The sequence below is a fragment of the Poecilia formosa genome, unplaced genomic scaffold (genome assembly GCF_000485575.1).
Source record: "Poecilia formosa unplaced genomic scaffold, Poecilia_formosa-5.1.2 Scaffold2, whole genome shotgun sequence".
Taxonomy (NCBI): domain Eukaryota; kingdom Metazoa; phylum Chordata; class Actinopteri; order Cyprinodontiformes; family Poeciliidae; genus Poecilia; species Poecilia formosa.
In genome coordinates, this window is record NW_006799941.1 from 3,994,793 (window position 1) to 4,014,735 (window position 19,943).

At 36.3% G+C, this 19,943-nt stretch overlaps 1 protein-coding gene and 1 long non-coding RNA gene across 3 annotated transcripts; one reads left to right on the forward strand and one right to left on the reverse strand.

The window, feature by feature from the left end:
• The first annotated feature begins 10 nt into the window (after positions 1 to 10).
• Positions 11 to 14,892, forward strand: twf2 (twinfilin actin binding protein 2). Of its 2 annotated transcripts, XM_007550293.2 has the most exons (9): positions 11 to 470; positions 5,494 to 5,672; positions 7,086 to 7,181; positions 7,265 to 7,369; positions 8,075 to 8,089; positions 8,682 to 8,807; positions 8,887 to 9,037; positions 13,444 to 13,565; positions 14,275 to 14,892. In XM_007550293.2, the coding sequence occupies exons 1-9, from the start codon at positions 122 to 124 to the stop codon at positions 14,440 to 14,442; spliced, it is 1,311 nt and encodes a 436-aa protein (XP_007550355.1). In that variant the 5' UTR covers positions 11 to 121; the 3' UTR covers positions 14,443 to 14,892. The 2 variants fall into 2 exon arrangements, with proteins under 2 accessions (XP_007550355.1, XP_007550363.1); XM_007550301.2 differs by lacking the exon at positions 8,075 to 8,089.
• On the reverse strand, positions 9,678 to 19,492 carry LOC107836075 (uncharacterized). Its single transcript, XR_001661921.1, has 2 exons — positions 19,332 to 19,492; positions 9,678 to 10,434 (listed from the first exon to the last, which is right to left on the reverse strand). It is a non-coding gene; the product is annotated as an uncharacterized LOC107836075 (long non-coding RNA).
• Positions 19,493 to 19,943: the final 451 nt, after the last annotated feature.

Consider the following 19,943-nt stretch of genomic DNA (forward strand, 5'->3'; position numbering starts at 1 on the left):
CCTTTGGGTTTACATCACCACAGTTTTGGGTCTCTGTCTCTTCACAGTCCAGCACCCCTGCCTGGACAGTCAGAGATGGAGCTAAATTTGGTAGAGGTGATCAGGTTCCACCTCTGTCCACATGACACTGTCCCAGTTACTTGAGCAGTGTCCCTTCTCATTCCGTCACACTTTGAGTCCAGACACACAGACACGCTCTGCAGTCTTGCATCAAAAGAAGAACGACTCTTCATACTTCATCCTAATTTGGACTGATTGTTTTGGTTCGGTGGAGTTCCTGGTTCTGCTTCGTCTTAAGCCATCCTCGCCTCCCTTCTTGAACACCCCCGCGCCTTGTTACCCCCGGCGGGAGAAAGACCCAACTTTACCCGCCATGTTTCTCGCGTTGGTGGTGACGCCGGAGCTGCGGCAGTTCCTGGCCAGGGCAAGAGGCGGAGCGGCGCGCCTCATCAAAGTCTGCATCCAGGACGGTGAGTGACCCAGTGCAGGGTGCCACGCAGCCTTAAAAACCCTTAAATGGACGTGACAAACAGAAAATGTGCCAAACACCGGCCTTAAGTTGTGTCATCTGATAGGCAGTTGGAACTTTTCTGTGACAAAAGTTGCGCGCGCAGCCATCTTCGGTGCGTTCTATGGCGGCGGTTGGTAACTAGCTGCTAATATAGCCTAGCTAGCTTACGTCTATAACGGTTAAGTGCAAAAGTATCACCATCTGGCTGTCGCTTGACTGTACTCGATAATCCCCTGTATTTATAGTTTTTTTCTGTTTGAAATTTAATTCAAGCTGGCCTTAAAAAGTCTTCAATTTGACCTGCTGACATCGGATACCTCGCAGTGGACAAGCTGGTCCTCTGCACAGATTATTTGAACCTTGACTTAAATAAACCTTCAAGGACAGCCAGAGTTTATACAAAAACTTTGATAAGTTTTAAGTTCACAAAAATAAATCAGTACTTCACAGAACAAATATTTGTACAGTTTTGATATTCCTCTATTTTTAGTGGAATTGTTAAAATCTGATTATAAATGTAGCTTGATTTACTTTTTTACATTGAAGATAATTGCAAATCTTGGAAATAATTTTACTTCTCAATAAAATCTGGTAAAATGACCATAGGGGGGTAGATTACCGAAGAAATGTAGACATTATATATTGACTATACTTCAATGTATTTTTACTCAAGTAGAAGTAAAAAGTAGCTGACAAGAAATTACTCGAGTAAAAAATTATTTGGTTAAAAGGATATCAATTAATGACTAACTGATTAAAACATCAATTATTTAATATTTAAAAATTGCATCATCAGATGTACCAAAATATAAAGTTATGTGAAAATTTCAGTATTTTAAAGACCAAAATTTAAATATTCAGGAATAATAATAAATAATAATTCATTTCAGTGTAAATCTTATGAAACTAACAAAAACTACATGTCTGGTGACTTCCGAAATTTAATTTAAGAGCGAGCAACAATACTTAAGTTAACCAAGTTAAACTAAAAAGTGGCAAAAAATACTTGTAAAAGTAATTTTTTCCCAAAAAGTCACTCAAGTAAATGTAATTGAGTGTGAGCTAACTCTGAAAATGACCTTTTTAAATATCTTAGAAAACAGCTGATTCTCTCTGATTCAAATGAAACCAACTCCAAACTATTTTCAGTTTTCATGGCTGACTTCTCTCGAGCAACAGAGCATGTGTTGAGAGCATTTAAGTTCCCTGGTATTCACAGCAATGACAAAGCGGAGAAAAAAAAAAAAGAAAGTAGGGGAAAAGCTAGTCATGTCCTCAGGAAAATGAAAACCAGAGCAGCTGTCGTCTGAAAGCAAGGCAGCCTGTAAGAAGAAAAGCTGGATGAAGCAATAACTTTCTAGGCAACTGTTTATTGCCGAGGTGTTTACATCATGTTTTTGTGTGGAACCAATGTCACGCTGTAATATGATTCATGTCAGATGCAATGTGGGAAGTTTTTGGGGCTATCTTTGTGAACAGAAGAGATCACTTGAAGTATTTGGTCACATATTTTTAGGGTTGATGTCAGACAGCGTAGTGACAGAGAAGGGCTGGTGCTTTAATCTGATACTTATCATACATACAGTCCTTCGCAAAAATATTCACACCCCCAATAAAATGTATTCTGTTGGGATTTTATGTGATAGACTAAGAAAGTAGAAGGACTTTTATGAATTAAAAACTTCCATTTGTGTGAATTTGTGCTCGGTCTTCTAAATCAGTACTTTGTAAAAGCTTCTAGAGCTGCACATCTAGAGACATTTTCACCCAATCTTTGTGAAACAGCTCAGACAGATTGGATGGAGAGCATGAAGGGACTTTCACAGATTTTCAGTAGGATTATGACCTAGACTTTCACTAGACCAAAGGGCTGTAACTTTTACAATCCAGAGAGCCATTTTGCCCTCAGTTAAGCTCCATAAAACTTAGACACACAAATGTTATATGACCTGTTGAAAAACCTCAACTTATAATTTTTAATAAACATGTACCTTAAGAAGTTTGTGATTTTTAAAAGAATTTACTATTTGTTGGTCAATTTGCAGTTGTGAAAAACTCTCTAAATTTTAATTGATTAATCTACTTTCTGAGATCTTTAAAGTTTAAGATATTTATTCCTAATCCCGCTTGAAAGGCATTCAGATTTTCCTCCCTGACATTTCCAGTATGTTCCCTTGTGTTCATGATGCTGTTTGTTCACTGATGCTCTCTGAAATTATACCAGATTAAAATACATAAATATGTACATTTCTTTACTATAAATGTGACTTCTAAATGAAATTTACTGGATTTCATTTAGAAATATTTGAGTACAGCAGGCTATCTCGTCTTCTTTTAACTTCACAGTTATGTACCAATTTGTGTTTGTCCCTCATAAAATCTCAGTAAGATACATCGTGGTTTGTAGTTTTAACGTGAAAAGTATGAGGGGGAAAGAGTTGAGACATTTTAACAGTGATGTCATGAACACTTTGATAATGACACAATAAAAATGAGTGAAGTGGGGGAATATCCAGGGGCGCCATCAGTAGGACAGAGAAAACGTGCATACATTACTTACTGATTCACTTTGTAATTAAAACCATATTATAATATTCATGTACCAGTTCAATGTATTGGGCTAAAGAGCCAACAAATAAATTATATTACATAGACAAAATGGTTACAGACTAACTCGAAACAAGAAAATCTACAGATAATATTAACAATGACAATAATTTTAAAATTGAAAAAAAATATTGAATTTTATTTATTTTGTATTTATTTATTTAGTGGGTTTTACATTTTTGTCTTCATGATTCTCTGGGGGGAGAGGAGGTCAACATTTTTCAAGAAGGGGCCATTGCCCCCTCGTGTCCTCCTCTTGGGGGCGCCACTGGGAATATCTGGTCAAATGAATGCTGTTTAGGCTGCATCCTGATATTTAGTTTCCAGTTCAGGTGGCACTAAATATAACATTTTGAAGCACAGATGATGCTTCAGGAGTTTCCCCGAATGATTCAAACATAAATATTAAAGTTGGGCGGTACCAGTACTGAAAACAGAACCCTTCACCCGGATGATCAGCCTAAATCTACCCCAATGCACTTTGCTCTCTCGGGTCGCCGCTCGGCTATTTGAACCAACACGTGACGCGCTCTGCCTATTCCAGTGTCAAAGGTAAAACAAGATCTCTGCATCTGATTGCATCACCCTGAGGTTCATATTCACCGAGCAGACAGAGAAACATCTCTCAGTCAGTAGTTAGGTTCATACTTGTTTAGATGCATAAAGACTGCAGAGAATGGCTGATGGAAAGTATGTGCATGCAGAGCTGGAATGTGTTGCAGCTCAGAATAGAAACTTGCCCCAAGAGAGTCGAAGGGGAAAACCCCCGTGTACCCAACAAAGGACACCAGACTCCAGGTTTCTGTTTGTGTTTCACACAAAAAAACCCAGCTGCATTTTTAACTCCAAACCTAATCTTATTTTCTTTCATCATAGCAGCCAAGGTTGTCAGATTATACTCAGGAAGGCTGTGCAGTCGATATCTGGGGAACAAATACATGGTTATGTTGGTTTAATCTGTTTTTAATTTAGCTTTTTTATATAACTTTCCAGGACAGTCAAGCAGTTCATTTTAGGGGAATTTACCTAATCTTCTAGATTAGGGGTTGGCAACCATTTTGGCCCTCAAATAAAGGTCGTGTCACATGATCTTCCAAAAAAAGTACAAAGCCTGTCACAATAAGCAGTTAACCAATTAATCCCATGATAAATTAAAATGAGCTCCATAATTTCCATTTTGATTACATTATAATCCAGTTTACTATTGGTTTTGGTTTTTATTCCTGTTTTATTTACTATTTTAGACATTTAAAATATCTTCCAGCCTCAGTGTTTGGTGTGTTTTTTTTTTATTTTTATTTAAAGTTTATTGGTCTTTGAGAGGGCAAACTTGATTATTATGTTGGTATCATTAAATTACTTGAAGATTGTCTCAAAATAACAATATTAGAGTTATTAATTTGTAATTGAGCAAGAAAGCAACAAAATTTAAAAAATAGCAACGCTCGAAGGCAGTGCAAATAAGTATATTTAATTATGAAAAGAAAATATAGTAGAAGTGCACAGAAACAACCAGGATGTTAAGAAGATGATGATCAGGGTTTGGATTAATTAGTTCTTGTAGACAACATCTGTTGGGTGGAAACAGTTTTTTAGTCCTTATTCCACTGAAACACAGTTTATTGTCATTTATCAATAATTACTGGAACAATTTATTGTCCAGCAAAATTTGCTGTGGTGACAAACAACAGAGCCATGGTTTTATCACAATTTTTTACCTTTTAAGATAAAGAACATGGTGAAACTTTATTCTATGGAATGTTAATATTTGTGGAGACTTAAAAAAAAAGCCTCTAGTTTCCAATATGATTACAAGAAAAACGGATCCAAATAAATATTTGTAATTTTTGTGTAATTCTGTTGCAGAACTCAAATTATTTCATGAAAAAGCTCAGAAACTGTTAAAACCTGCATTTGTTATTATATCTTAAAAATATTTTTAGGTAAAGTTTTTGAGGGCCATTGTCTGAGTTCTAAAGAGCCACTTGTGGCCCCTGGATCACATTTTGAACACCCCTGTTCTCAAGGGTTTGAGATGCAAAATAAATAAATAAATACAAAATTTGAAAAATAATTGAGAATTTTTTATTAGTCTCAAAACATCAAAAATAGATTATATCTTGCATAGAAATGTATTAAGTATGAAGCATTTTATTTGCTTTAAAACAAAAACATTTTGAGTATTAAGTTTTAATAGTTTGTCTGTTTTTCTATTTTCTTCCTAAAATTATTCCTCTAATTACTTAATTAGATTCAGTTGTAAAGGAAACACATTTTTAAACACGTTTATTGCTGATGTGAAATCTAGATGTGGCAGGTGTACGTGTTGCACTAGAGAGGCTCTGGTATGTGATGAGTGCTGGTCTGATTTTCAGAGCAGCTGGTGCTGGGAGCCTACAGGGAGCCACAGCAACACTGGGACCAGGACTATGACCACTTCCTGCTTCCTCTGCTGGATGACCAGGAGCCCTGCTACGTCCTGTACCGCCTCGACTCCCAGAATGCTTTGGGCTATGAGTGGATTTTCATCTCCTGGTCTCCTGACCAGTCTCCAGTAAGAGAAAAGAAAAACATGTTGCTAAAACTTTATGGAGACACAGCAGCCTCAAAAATTTAATCTGAAACTCTATATTAACTCTGTTTTATTTTAATTTAAATTCAGCTGGAGTAATCACATTTTTATGCTTTGCTAAAAGCTTTGTGCATGTTTAGTTTTGTAACCAGTTGAAACAGATATTTACATTATTATATAAAAATCAAGCTACATTTCTTGTGAGATCACCAAAACTATGTTTGCTAAATGCCAGAATAACGAGAAACATAACTTTTAAGATTTTTTTTGTTGCTCTCTTCAAATTAAATAAAAAATAAATAAGTCGAGATATCAGGAAGAGAGATGTGGAGCAATTCTGGATCAGCTTTGGGAACAATTCCCAGATATCTGAAGTTGCCATGTTGATTTGTTCAAACAATCGCATGGTGTTTACAGAAGTGTAAGCAGTGTGGGAACGTCCAGCCATCATCGTGTTTAGAAAGGAGACGGGTTCTGGCACTTAGAGATGAACGCGTGTTAGTGTGAAATATAAATCACAATTCCAACACAAATGCAAAACAAGATGTTAACAACGCCAAAGTTGGTCAAACAGTGTCATTATTCTCATTGAAACATGTTCTGAATCAACATAGGCTGAAAGGCCACTTAGAGAGGAAGATGCAGGCTTCATAAAAATCTAGCTTGCAGTGTGTAAATGCACTGCAGAACAAGACTGAATACACCATCAAAACTGCTAAAGCTGTAGTATGTAACTTTAAAAACAAGGTTTTTAACATATTCATCGTTAAAATCATCATCATGTCATGACAGTTTAATATGAGACAAGCAATCTGCGAAAGAAATCTAGCTCCTTCTTGATCTACTAATGCTACTATTGCTGTCCGATGAAATGCTCTTATTCTGCTTCAAAACAGGAGGAGCATCTTAGTGTTGTCAATCAAACTTGTGTATGAGCTGCTAAAATGTTAATGGCAGAGAAACAACTTACTGTTGCAGGAAAATATGTTATCAGTGGCCATACGAACTAGCTTTAGCATTCATGGCCGGCTCTGGTGTGGTGAACCAGCTGTAGCTTAGCTAAGAGCAAGGCAGAGGATGTGAGCAGCACATACATGAGAATGATTGACAGCGCTAAGACCTTCCTTCTTGCTGTGATTGGTTATTTCTGACAGAGTTGTATATTTCTCCACATAGCACAAGGCTGAGGAGCTAACATGTTTTCACAGATTATCTGCCTTATATTATGGTGTCATGACAAAATGACACTTTTAACAAATATGTAAAACTTTATAAAAGTTACATCCTGCAGCTTTAATTGTTTAAAGAAAGAGTTAAAGAAAATGTACAAATTGACCGCTGTGACCTGCATGAAGGAAGGATTTGGCTCAATGAATTCATGTCTGCTGTTTGAAGGTGAAGCAGAAGATGTTGTACGCCGCCACTCGAGCCACAGTGAAGAAAGAGTTTGGCGGCGGCCACGTGAAGTACGAGTTATTTGGCACCACGGAGGTGAAAAACCTTTTAAATTTGCCGCCGCTTTCACAATGTGTCTGCGTTTTTATGGCGATCTCTTTCTTCTATTGCTGCTGCAGGAGGACGTCTGCTTGCAGGGTTACCAGCATTACGTGTCGTCCTGCTCGGGTCCGGCTCCGCTCACGCTAGCTGAGCAGGAGCTGCAGAGGATCAAAATCACAGAGGTGAGAGGTCAGCCTGTCTGCTGTGGTGCCGTCATCCCTGCACATAGCTTTGTGTATGACCAGCCTCCCTTTTTTACTGCCTGCACTGGACTCCTTATGTAGTATTATACAGCTGTGAAAAGACATTTATTCTATTTTTATTTGGTTTATTTTGTCACAATTAATAGTTTCAGATCATCACACAGAGATGGTTTTCAGCCAGGTTTTAATGTGATTTCTTGAATCTAAAGGTCAGACTGTAATTAGGCCTGGAAATGGCTAGTTTATTAAAAAGCGCAAACATGGTTTCCCACAGTTCATTTATGTTTTAAGGGATGGAAATATATTTTCACATAGGACCAGGTCGGCTTGAATCGCTTAATAAATTAAATCTCCATTTAAAAACGATATTCTGGTATTACACATACAAAACACAGAGAAACACACTGGAGAAACAACCATGAACACACCAACACCTAAAGGTAATTTAGAGAAACCAAATCATGTTTTTGGATTGTGGGAGGAAGCCGGAGTACCCTGAGAACATGCCAGGATTAAAAATTTTTTGTACTTATTCAGCATGTTTTTCTGATATTAAAGTTGATCTGACACATTTAAGTTAAACAAAAACATTACAAATGCTTAAGGAGGCACATTCTTTTTCACATAATTTTATATCTACAGTTTTACTTGAAAGGTAATTCTTTGTTATGATTTCCTTTCCAGGGCTGGGTAAAACAGGTATGTTCATTAATTGTTACTATATTTCTATGCTTTAGTGCAGGGTGTCCAAACTTTTTGTCACATGGGCCAAAATGGCCTCACGGGATAAAAATATATATATTTTTACTCACTCAACAATAAACTGAACATGCAATACTTGAATTAAACAAATAAAGTAGTGGATTTGCTGCTAGAAAATGATTTGTAAATTATTCAAAATCCAAAACTTAAAAATGGTTCTGCAGATTTGCCTTATTAAAAGTATTTTGCTAATTTTCTAGGCATCAATTGTAAATTATAGATCACAGATTAATCAATTTTGATGAATAAAATCAGGATTTAGGTCACTCTTTCTATGAAAATGCTTAGTGTATTTAGCAAAGCAAAACATTTGTGTTATAACCAAGATTTTATTTGTGATAATTTTGCCCTAATTAAAGATAGAAAATATCAACCTATATCAAATACTGAAGGCCCAAATTTTTATCTTTCAGGGGCCGCAAATGGCCCCCTTACCACACTTTGGACACCCCCAGCTTTATTGGCTCTGAATATTGGGAAATAGAAAGGCATTTCACATATCCTGTCGATGCTGTGCTGCCCCCTGCAGGTGAAGACAGAAATCAGCGTGGAGAGCAAACACCAGACACTTCAGGGCCTCGCTTTTCCTCTGCAGGAGTCAGCCAAAAGAAGCCTACACCTGCTGGCCCAGAGGCGCATCAACTATGTGCAGCTGGTGAGCAGGAAGAGCCGCAGCTCTGAACCAACAATCAAAGAGCCACTTAGCTTCCTGTTGTTTACTCTGGTGTTTTCAGAGGCTGGATGTGGAAAAGGAGACGATAGAGCTGGTCCACGCCAACCCCACAGAAATTCGTGATTTACCCCGCCGGGTTCCCAAAGACACTCCCAGATACCACTTCTTCCTTTACAAGCACTCCCATGAAGGAGATTACCTGGAATCCGTTGGTACGCTCCTGATCACTGTACCGTAATAATCCTGTTTTTGCTGTTGTGCTCCATCTCAACATTTGCATGAACTCGGTTTGAGTTATTTTCCCCTCATCACTTTGCGACAACGTGAAGAAATGTTGAGTTAACTCATTAATTTTTAAAGTATAAGCTTAGTTTGCTGCGTTTCAAATATTTAAGTGAGAAAAAAACGGTTGTGACTCCACACTGTGGATCTGAAACGGTGCACACCCCTTTCACATGCAACATTCTTTCATTTAAAGAAAAAGTAAGGTAATTCAAAAGCTTTTCTATGTTTAATGTAACATGTATCTTGTGTAACAACAACAAAAAAGCTGTTATTAATGTGTTTACACAAGTATGCACAGCTTTAAACTGCAGCTTTCTTTTGGGTAAGAAGTTCATCAGCATCCCACAGTTTGACTTCGTAATATATTCCTAATCTACCTTAGTAAAGCTCTTCAAATCTGTCAGATTGAGAGAACATCTCTGGCTCACAGCCTTCTTCAAGTGACCACAGATGTGGTTTTTACGTCTTGCAGGGTCATTCTGATGTCTTTGTTTTGTTCATTTGCATTTATGTTTGCTGTGATGCTCAAAAATTAAATAAGAATGAAGGCATTTCCAGCTTTTTCCACTACAATAACACAAAATCCAAGTATTTCTGGCCTAGTTTCTATTGCAAATATCTTATTACACTTGAAATAAGACAAAACTAACTCAGAAGTAACTTTTCAGCAAGACACAGGAACTTCTTTTACTGAATATTGATGTAAAAGTTTTAGTTTCACTGCCAAATTATTTCACTTAAAACATTTGAAAAATGTCTTGGTTTAGGTAAAATAATCTGCTAAGTAGCTAGTACTTTGTAAGATTTAGAAACTTGACTTAAGTATATGATTCCTTAATATTGATGAAAAACTTCTAGTTACATTGATAGATTATTTCACTTAAAACGAGACATTTTTCCTATTTTTTAAGTGAGATAATTTGAAAGTAGAAGTAGTACTTTTTCATTAATATTAAGGAATTATTGGCTCAGAACAAGCTCCTACATCTCACTGAAAAGTTGCTTGTAAGTTAATTTTGTCTTATTTTAAGCAAACTAAGACGTTTGCTCCAAAAACTAAACACAAACACTTTGTAATATTTTGTGTTTTTGCAGTGTAGCAGAAGGTTTAGGGTAAAAGCCGACTTCTCCTTGACAGAATCTGATGTAAAGTAATCCCGCAGTATGCTGCTGCCACCTCCACGTATCACTTGTGTACTGTTGTTTTGGTTCCAGACACTTTCTGGAGTCACGGCTTTCATCAGACAGCAGCTCGTTCTCCCAGATGGTTCTGGGGGACGTTGGCCGGGTCCGGATGTTTTCTTTCCGTCGTGCAGCTTCACTCCTACGTCAACAAACGTGGAAAACGCAGACGACAGTTTTCACATGACGATCCTGGCCAGCAGATCCTTGCAGCTTCTGCTGGCTTGTTGGCCAGCTTCACTCTTTTCATCAATTACAGAGAAACATCGAGTCTCTGAAATGTCACGGTTGCCGCGTGTTTTGAATTATTTGTATCCTTCTGCTGACTGATATATTTGTGCAATGAGATCTTTTTGACATTCAGTAACCTCTCTGCAAATGATGGCTTCAGCTAAAGTATGCAAATCAGCAATTTCCAGGAAAATCCCACTAGGAAAACCAGAATTGATTTCCATTTAGTCAGATTCTCTGCAAGTGAGGGCAGGAATGAAATCAAGAAGCCTGAACACTGGATTCGAAACTATTTGTTTAAAGCTGTGTGCATGTTCCACCTTTTCCTGGTATCAGGAAAACATAACATTTTAATAGCAGTCTACTTTTAGAGCCCAAAGTAAAGCGAACCCTCGAGTAAAAACTTTTTCCACAGAATGACAAATATCCTGTGCAATTTAACTAAAAACTAATTTGTAAATGTGTCATAAAAGCAGCAGAGCATAAGTGCACAGACTCTTAAACTTGTTCTTGGTTGAAACATATTTTGATACAATGAGAGTATTCAGGCTTCCTGAGTTCACACCTGCCATTAATTATGGAGAATCTGATTAAGTGGAAATAAAGTTCAGCTGTGCTCCGAGACGCATTTACTTCCTTCAGTCGAAGCCAAAGCCTGCGAGGAGATCAAAATGGTTCCATTGTACGAAAACCCACAGCATTAAATGCGGCACAGAGATGATCGTTATCGATAAGTGGGGAAAATATGGGACGGCTGTGACTTTACAAAAACCGAGCGTTTCTCCAAAACAGATGAAAAGAAGAAGCTGCAGAGTGTTGAAGACGTGACAACACTCTTTTGTGTTTTTCTGGGTTGCAAGATAAAATTATTTTCTTCCAAAGAAAATCCCTTAATCTGGTTAAAACCTGCATGAGAATGTTTATTTTTTCAAGGATTTCAATTAGTCTGTGGAATAGTAGCATTATAATAACACTATACTTTTACAAACATTATAGAAAAAAGACATAATGTAATACCTTAAAAGATAAAAATTCAAATCAACAGACTAAACAATTTTAACATTTTTAAAACACAACATTTAAACAATTTAAAAGATAGATTAAAAAACAAACAGCAACAACCTTCACCCATTTCATCAATTCAATGTTATTTTATGAATTATTATAGATTTTTAAATGCTCTATTTAAATTTTAATGTGTTATGTTCTGATGAAACCACACCAGCACCTTTCCAACCGAAAGCAACACCACAGTTAAATATGGTGGTGGCAGCATCATGATCTGGAGCTATTTTTCTCCAGATGAGACTAAAGTTTTAATTTTTCTCCAAAAACACAAAATCGTACCAAGTATTATTTCCACTACCAGATTTTTTTCCCACTTATAACAAGACATTATTCAAATGTTTTAAGTGGAAAAAATCTGCCAGTGAAACTTAATACTTTTTTATTAGTGTTAAGAAATTACTGACTTAAAACAACATATTCAGGTAGATTTGGAGAAACTTTGCAAAGCAGAGAGGGGCAAATATTTCCAAATCAAGTCGCTTTTAACAAGTGGTTAGTTCAAGAGTGTGCATACTTATCCAAGTAGGTTGTTACTGTTATTTCGATTTAAAAGATTTGTTCTTATAAGGGCCACATTAGGAAATTAAAAAATAGATACATTTTACATCCCAAAAAGCGTGATTGTAACAGGTTGTGAACATTTTCTAAAGCCACTGCTGATATAAAATGTACATACATCAATTAGGACTAGCTGTGGTTTCACTGAGGTGAAATACTCCGCTACGCCATCACACTCTTTACACGAAGCCTTCAATCCAGCGGTGGCTTTCTGAATGAGTCCTAAACGCATTTCTCTCCCATAAACATTTCTGATTGAAATCTTCCATACGGTCAAAAGGTCAATGATTCTGGTCATTCAGGATGAGTTTTCAATTTTCTCTGGAATTTCTAAACGCTTCACCTCTATTATACAATTTAGATGCTTAAACTAGTTATATTTATTCGCCCTTCTGTCCTTAAGCGCTTTAACCCTGGCCCTTTTGAGCCCGAAGCTGAATAGTGGTTAGATGTGTTTATTCTGATGTTTTATATCCATGTTTCGCTTTTGGCCACTGTTCCAACTTTTTTTCTGCCCAATTGAAAATTACCTTTCTCAGTTTCCTCACTTAATATGTAATTTTTAATTTAAAAGTTAAAAAATTAAACACAAAAAGGTTAAAGTGGTATCTAGTTTTAATCAAATTTCACAGAGCTCTAACATTTCTGGATATTTAAAAGATGAGAACCCACAGACATTGTGCAACACATTTATAGTTTACCGCCAATCTGATTTACATATTTATTATTCTAAGTAAGTGTAGCTTAAATGCACAAAAAATACATACAAAACTTAAAGGTTACCTATTATTTTTAGAACAGGTTATGATAGGTCTGTGGGCTTTAAAACACATGCACATTATATATTTTTCAAAAATCATTCTTAGATAATGAGATTTTAGTCTCATTAGTTAATTTGAATTTACTTATATTTAATTTCCCTTTGGGATCAATAAAGTATTTTTGAACTGAATTTTAATTGAAGCAGTAAAATCAGTTGACCAAATGCGCTGGAGTTCCGCTTTGGTTGCTTGGTAACAGGGCTTGGCTCCACTTGGGTTGCTAGGTAACGGCGCAGTGCCCATAAAATGTGCCTCAATCAGGAGGTTTTCGAAACGGGTAATTTTCCAAACTTCTTACCAGAAAACAACTCTGTGTTTTTTTTTGTTTTTTTTTTTAACAGCTTGAACTATTTTTATAGGCAGTAGAAACCCAAATGGAAGAATAAAAACATGCCAAAAGGTGGATTTTACATAATAAGTTCCTTCCAGCTGTGTGTATTTCTGACTGTTTCGATGCTCTCCGCTCTCTGCAGTCTTCATATACTCCATGCCAGGATACAGCTGCAGCATTAAGGAGCGGATGCTGTATTCCAGCTGCAAAAGTCGACTACTGGAGGATGTGGAGAGGGATTACCGCTTGGAAATAGCCAAAAAGGTAACAGATGGACAAACCGGCGAGGTGGGCGGATGGGCCACAACATTAGATAACATACTTTTACATGCAGATTCATCACTTGGCTCACACTGTGTACGTTTCTTCCACACACACAGCAGAAACACAAAATCTTACCAAGATATTTACAGTGCAAATATCTCAGTGCACTGGAAATAAGACAAAACGGACAAGTAACTTTTCATATCAGAGCTGGTTTGAAGTGAATAATTCTTAAATTTTGACGTAAAAAACAACTCCTATTTCCACTAGAAAATTATTTCACTTAAGACATGGGGAAAATGTCTTATAAGTGAAAGTAGTACATTTTTTAAAATCAATATTAATGAAGTATTGATTTAAAACAAGCTTGTATGTCTTACTGAAATGCTACTTGCTACTTTTATCTATATTTAAGAGTACTAAGATATTTGCATTAGAAAAAAATACTTTGATTTTTCTGGGGGGTTTTGCAGTGTGATGAGCCTTTCTGTCTGAACCTTTATAGCAGTAGCTGCATTTTGAGGCTTAAACATCTGGCTTTATTTAAACTCATTGCCAGAAATAAACAGGTGACAGATGAGCTAAAACTTATACAACCAGACGATGATTTATTCATGTCAAAGTTATGTACTTGTAGTGGATTATAATGAATTATAGAAGGTCAAAGTTGCTTTCTGAATCATGAATTTTCTGTGGTGTTGTTGTGCAGTTGGAGATTGACGACGGAGACGAGCTGACGGAGGAATTTCTGTACGACGAGGTCCATCCTAAGCAGTACGCTCACAAGCAGGCCTTTGCAAAGCCCCGAGGCCCAGCAGGAAAACGGGGACATAAGCGTCTTATTAAGGGTGCAGGAGAGGCCATTCAGGACAGCTAGAGGCAAATCATAATGAAAATAGAGAGTATCTTCTAGCATTTTCAGGCCTTCCTTCCTGTTTCTCCAGATATGGAGAACAAAATTTGTTTGGGATGCGCTGTTTAATTTCCTTTGGTCTTTGTGATAATGTTTTACAGACAAATCCTCACTCACACGAGACAGTCGGCTCCTGAGGATTTGTTATTCGCAAAATGTTAAATTCAATGTTGGCATCGACATTTAGGAGAAATGAACAATACTGTTTTGTTTACACAGTGGTGTCGGGTATTTTTTGTTAAGATTTTAGCATTTTTATTGTCTGTAGGTATCCAACATGTTTATTAAACACTCAGTATGTTGACCTGTTAATGTTAGAGTCTGGACATTTAATTAAAGGGGAATTAAAGCAGTCCAGCAGTCTGACTGTCTGCAGTCAGACAGTGAGAGGTTTGTGCTTCTTCTTAACTTTTATTGATGAATTTGAACTGTTCTTTTCCAGCTAGAGGCAGATAATAATGAAAACAAAGAGTATCTTAAAGAAGCTCTTCCAGACTAGTGGCAGCAGCAATTAGTGAACACCTGTGAGTCTGCTGAACTTATCATACTTAGTCCAGCGCTCCTAATATCAGCTTTAAACGGCATAACAGAGGAGCACTGTTGCATTGAAGGTGGAGTGATGGAAAGAGCAGGAGCTTTTTAAAGAGACAGAGGCCCAATTTCAAGGTGTTGTATTTCTTTTAAGCCATGTTTGATATATACAGCATTTTTATACCAACAGCTATTGAATTGTGCAATAAAGATGCATAATACCAACCCCTTGAGGAGAAGCAAAATGCTTCTTGGGGAAAAGTTTTCTGAGAAAAAAAGATTTAAATATTTGGCCACAATAAAATCAAGCATGTTTGGAGGCATCAAGATAAATCTTTCAAATCTAACAGAATTGAGGGGCTGGAGCGTTACAGATGAAGTCAAACTGATCGTGAAACTGAAAAAATCTGGTCCTATTACACGTCTAGAATCCCTCCGAACTCCATTTTAATAAAACATAAATGGACTTAGTTTAAAAACCAGAAACGTTAAATGAGATTTACTATTTCTGCTAAGAAAAGTGATGAAATAGCAAATTGTTTCCTGTAGCTACATCTTGCTACAGGAAACTTGCTACAAGTCTGGAGGCCTGATGAAAACGCTGGTCACTGCAAACATTTTCCTCTCACTCATCATTTTTAAAAGCACACAAATGCCACATTTTAAACTCTCTCACATTAATTTCAAGATTAATGTGCTTAAAGGCGAGTGATTCAGTGTCTTGGTCATGTTGCAGAATGAAGCGGTCGCTCCTTCTAAGAAGATTTTATCATTTGGTTTTGGCTGCTAACTGAGCAGCTAATTTATAGTCAGCTCAGGGAAATGATGGTCCAGTCTGAGAAATCATGTTGGAACAAAACAACGTTAAAGTCTCTTATCAGGAAGCAGAACAAAATGAGCTTCTAATGATTCGAGTTGAAAAAGAGCTGAAATATGAGACGGATTCACTTTCACTGCAAAAACAGAAAATCTCCATTTTCAGTAGCTTCTTGTCCAAATATCTTAGTGCATTCAAAATAAGACAAAACTAACTTATAAGTAGCTTTTGAGTAAGATATAGGAGCTTGTTTAGAGTCAATAATTCCTTAATGTTGATTTTAGAAAAGTTTTAGTTCATCTGGCAGATTATTTGACTTCTAACATGGGAAAAATGTCTTGTTTTAAGTAATATGATCTACCAGTGTACCTAGTAGTTTTTCATCAATATTAAAGAATTATTTACTTAAATCAAGTTTCTATATCTTGCCGATACGTTGCTTGCATGTTAGTTTTGTCTTATTTCAAGTATAGTAAGATATTTGAACTAGAAACCAGACCAAAATAGTTGATAAGATGTCTTTGTTTTTGCAGTGTTCCTATTGATGTCAAGCTGCCAAAAGAAAAAAAAAAACAATTAAATAAATAAATTACAGGTCCCATTAAAAGGTTCAGAGAATTCAGCGGTTTTCTCCGAACTCCTGCATGGAGATGAAAACAACATTTGAAGGCTAATAATGAAAAAGCAGAGAATACTTTGCAATTGAAAGCACTCCATGAGGTCAGAACAACTTCTGAAAACCGTTCTGTGGTCTGTCGCATAAAAATTTAATAGTTTTCTTGGAAAGCCTGAATTCAACCCTGGAACCCCGAGAGAAGAGCGACTGCCTGCCCACACAGAGTTTGAAAGCGAGCATCTGACAGGGCATGAGGCTGCATGAGTAATCCTTTTTCATCTTGAATACTGACTGATGATACATCCAACGCCAAATAAAAGACCCTGAACAACAATAACCCTGCCTTTCAGTCCAGACAGGTTTTCCAGGAAACCTTGTTTTCATTTCAAAGAAACATCACATCCTGCACATCTGATTGTGCAGTTATCATAATCACATCTGAAGTCCTGCAGTCCACACTGCCGATTGGAAGTATTTGCTCTGCAGTGAAAACTGTGATGAACAGAATTTCAGCAACTGAGAACTTTAATACCTGAAGGCGAAAACTATTCAGAAAATAAGAGGAATGTGTAAAATTTTCCACACCTTTCAAACTATTTTTGCAAAAACATAAAATCTTGCAAAGATAGTTTTGGTCTAGTTTCTTGTACAAATATATCAATGGATTTGAAATGAACAAAACTAATATTTCAGCAAAATGCAGAAATTTTAAATTAATAATTTAATACTAAATATTGATGAAAAAGCATAAGCTTCACTAGGAGATTATTTTATTTATAGCATGCGAAAAATTTCTTGTTTTGAGGGAAATAACCTGCCGGTGGATCTAATAATTGTTTTAGCAATATTCTGGAAGCACTGACTTACTTGTAAGTTAGTTTTGTCTTATTTCAAGTGTACTAAGATATTTGCAGAAACTAGACCAAAAATACTTGGTAAGATTTTCGGGTTTTGTAAAAAATAAGAGGAAATCGCAAAAGTTTTCATACATTCATTCAAACTATTTTCACAATTTATCGTGCTAAAATCACAAACTTTACCTCAGTTTGTTGGAATTTAAAGAAGGTTAACGCTAGAAAGACACAAAATATTACCAAGTATTTTTGGTATAGTTTCTGGAAATATCTTAGTACACTTGAAATTAAAAAAAACAACTAAATTATAAGTAACTTTTCAGCAAGAAATAGAAACTTGTTTTACTTAATATTGATGAAAAAGTTCTAGTTCCACTAGCAGATTATTTTACTTACAACATTTGACAAATGACTTGTTAGGTGAAATAATTTGCCAGTGTAACCAGTACTTTGTAAGATTTTGTGTTTTTGCCGTGTAACAGAAATCAAGATGCTGCCACCACCATATTTTGTTGTGGTATTGTTTTCCATTTGAGATGTGTGTTCTACATTTTGCTAAAACAATGCATGTACGCTAGTTCTGTCTTATTTCCAGTACTGAAATATTTGCGCCAGAAACTAGACCAAATATACTTAGTAAAATTTTGTCTTTTAAAATCCAACAAACTAAATTAAAGTTTTAACATGACAAAATGTGAAAATGGTATGAAGGGCATACAAATTGTAAATATTCCTCTAATTTTCTTAATAGTTTTCTAGTTTTCCATTAAAGCTTTAAAGTGTTCAGTTGCTGAAAATTTGCTTTGTCATAGTTTTCATTACATAGCACAACAAATACTTCCAATAGTTGGTATTGACTGTAAATAATGTGATGTTATTTTGTGTTTTTGCAGTGTAGTTTATGAATCATCTCTCAACTCAATAAAAATGCTTTTAAGAAAGATTATCCTTTGGTTAGATGAGAATAAAACATAAAAAAGAACACTTGATCCCAAAGATGACCACACATACTAGGATTGGTCAATATGTGTGAAAACTGTACAAATAAATGTTTTGTTTTGTTTTCACACCACAAAGACAATATTGACCCTTTTCAACTACGTCATTAAATCATTCGAGGCGCCATGATGGACGTCGAAAGTGAGGGATGGGAGGATTGAACAGAGCGACTGAAATTGTGTTTGTCAGTTTGTTCATGGCTTCTACTTGTTCCAGTCGAGTTTATTAGTCTGTGAACGTAACAAACCTGGTTGGTATTGTTGAGAAAATAAATTTAAAATAAGCCAGTTTTAAAACTTAACATGTCTTGATTCAAATGGCCTAATTGTGGTTTTGAAATTAGTAATGTATTCTGGCCTATTGACCTTTAATTTATGTAGTTACAGCAGATGGTTTGCTAGGATCGTTTGAACTGCCTTTTGTCTGTGTGGGAAAACAATACAGTAGAAGTTCCAGTTTTCACACTCATCTGTGAAAGGCCGTAAACACTGCAGGGGTTTCTGGCTTCAGAGAGAGGGTCAGAGATAGCTCCTGGTTGGATGAGCAAAGATACGCCTTATTTGAATAAATTAAAGAAAAGAAGATAAAACTTTCTACACAGAAGTAACAAATCAGATTTGCTCTTGCAACTCTCAAAAGATGTCTTTGGTAAATGAATGTATGTCTCCGTTGTTCTGCAGTTTCTGGTGTAAGTTTATACATTGTCTTCTATTGAATTAAACTCTGTAATTCTGTGACGTCAACACGCATTGCTGTTGTTTTCCTTGTGGCCACACGTGGCCCGCCGAGAGGACCTGGGATCCAGTGGAAGAGAGAGAGCCAGACTTTTTCCAAAGTTAATTAATTTGGATATTATTCTTCCTTAACAATATAAGTTTGAAACGGCTAGCTTAGAAACCGGCCCGTTCTTCATCCCTCCTGAAGTGCTGCTCTGTCATGGTTACTAATGTTAGCCGCATACCTTTTCCATAAAGCAATATTTTATATCTTTCTAATCAGATTTACTTGTAAAGTACATGAATGTTAATCTTCTTACCTCGTAAAAAATCAATGGTTACACCGAGGGCTACCAGCTATTGAGATTAACGGGCGCTGCTGTCCATCGCCGCCATCTTTCCTCATTAAAAGTTATGCAATAAAATTACAAGTTTGGTTTCTTTTCTTGTCTGTTTGTGCAGCCAGTCGGACAGCACTCTATGACCTCTCTACCTCTATGACCTCTATGAAAATAAAATTTAAAAAAATTGATACCGGCTGCTTGTTTTTTTGACAGTGCAGATTGTTTTGACGTCATGGAGGAGTGGGCGGAGTTCTGGAGAGCGTGACGTCACGTGCAATTGGTCAATAGTAGTTTCAAATGTGCACAGTTGAGAATTTCCTTTTCAGTTCTTTAAAAAACATTTGAGAATATCAACATATTAAATAATTTAATATATTAACTAATGTTCTAAAAATAAAAATGCTTTTTAAATTATTAAACCTAATGAGAGCAGAGCAGCAGCTTTAGGTTCAGTGCTCTTCTGCTGAAAGTTGATCCGTCTGCCCTCTGAGTCACAGTTCCCCCCCGAAATAATGGACAATTCAACATGCAAGCTGGAAAAGAGCACATTTATTTACCTTAAAAACAAATCGAGTCATATTAAATCTC

What these genes read in the sequence shown, in the direction of transcription:
- twf2 (XM_007550293.2), top strand. Translation starts at nt 122, where the DNA reads ATGACACTGTCCCAGTTACTTGAGCAGTGTCCCTTCTCATTCCGTCAC. An exon ending in AGTTATTTGGCACCACGGAG is followed by an intron (nt 7,182 to 7,264) that starts GTGAAAAACCTT and finishes TTGCTGCTGCAG; the next exon opens with GAGGACGTCTGCTTGCAGGG. An exon ending in GCATCAACTATGTGCAGCTG is followed by an intron (nt 8,808 to 8,886) that starts GTGAGCAGGAAG and finishes TGGTGTTTTCAG; the next exon opens with AGGCTGGATGTGGAAAAGGA.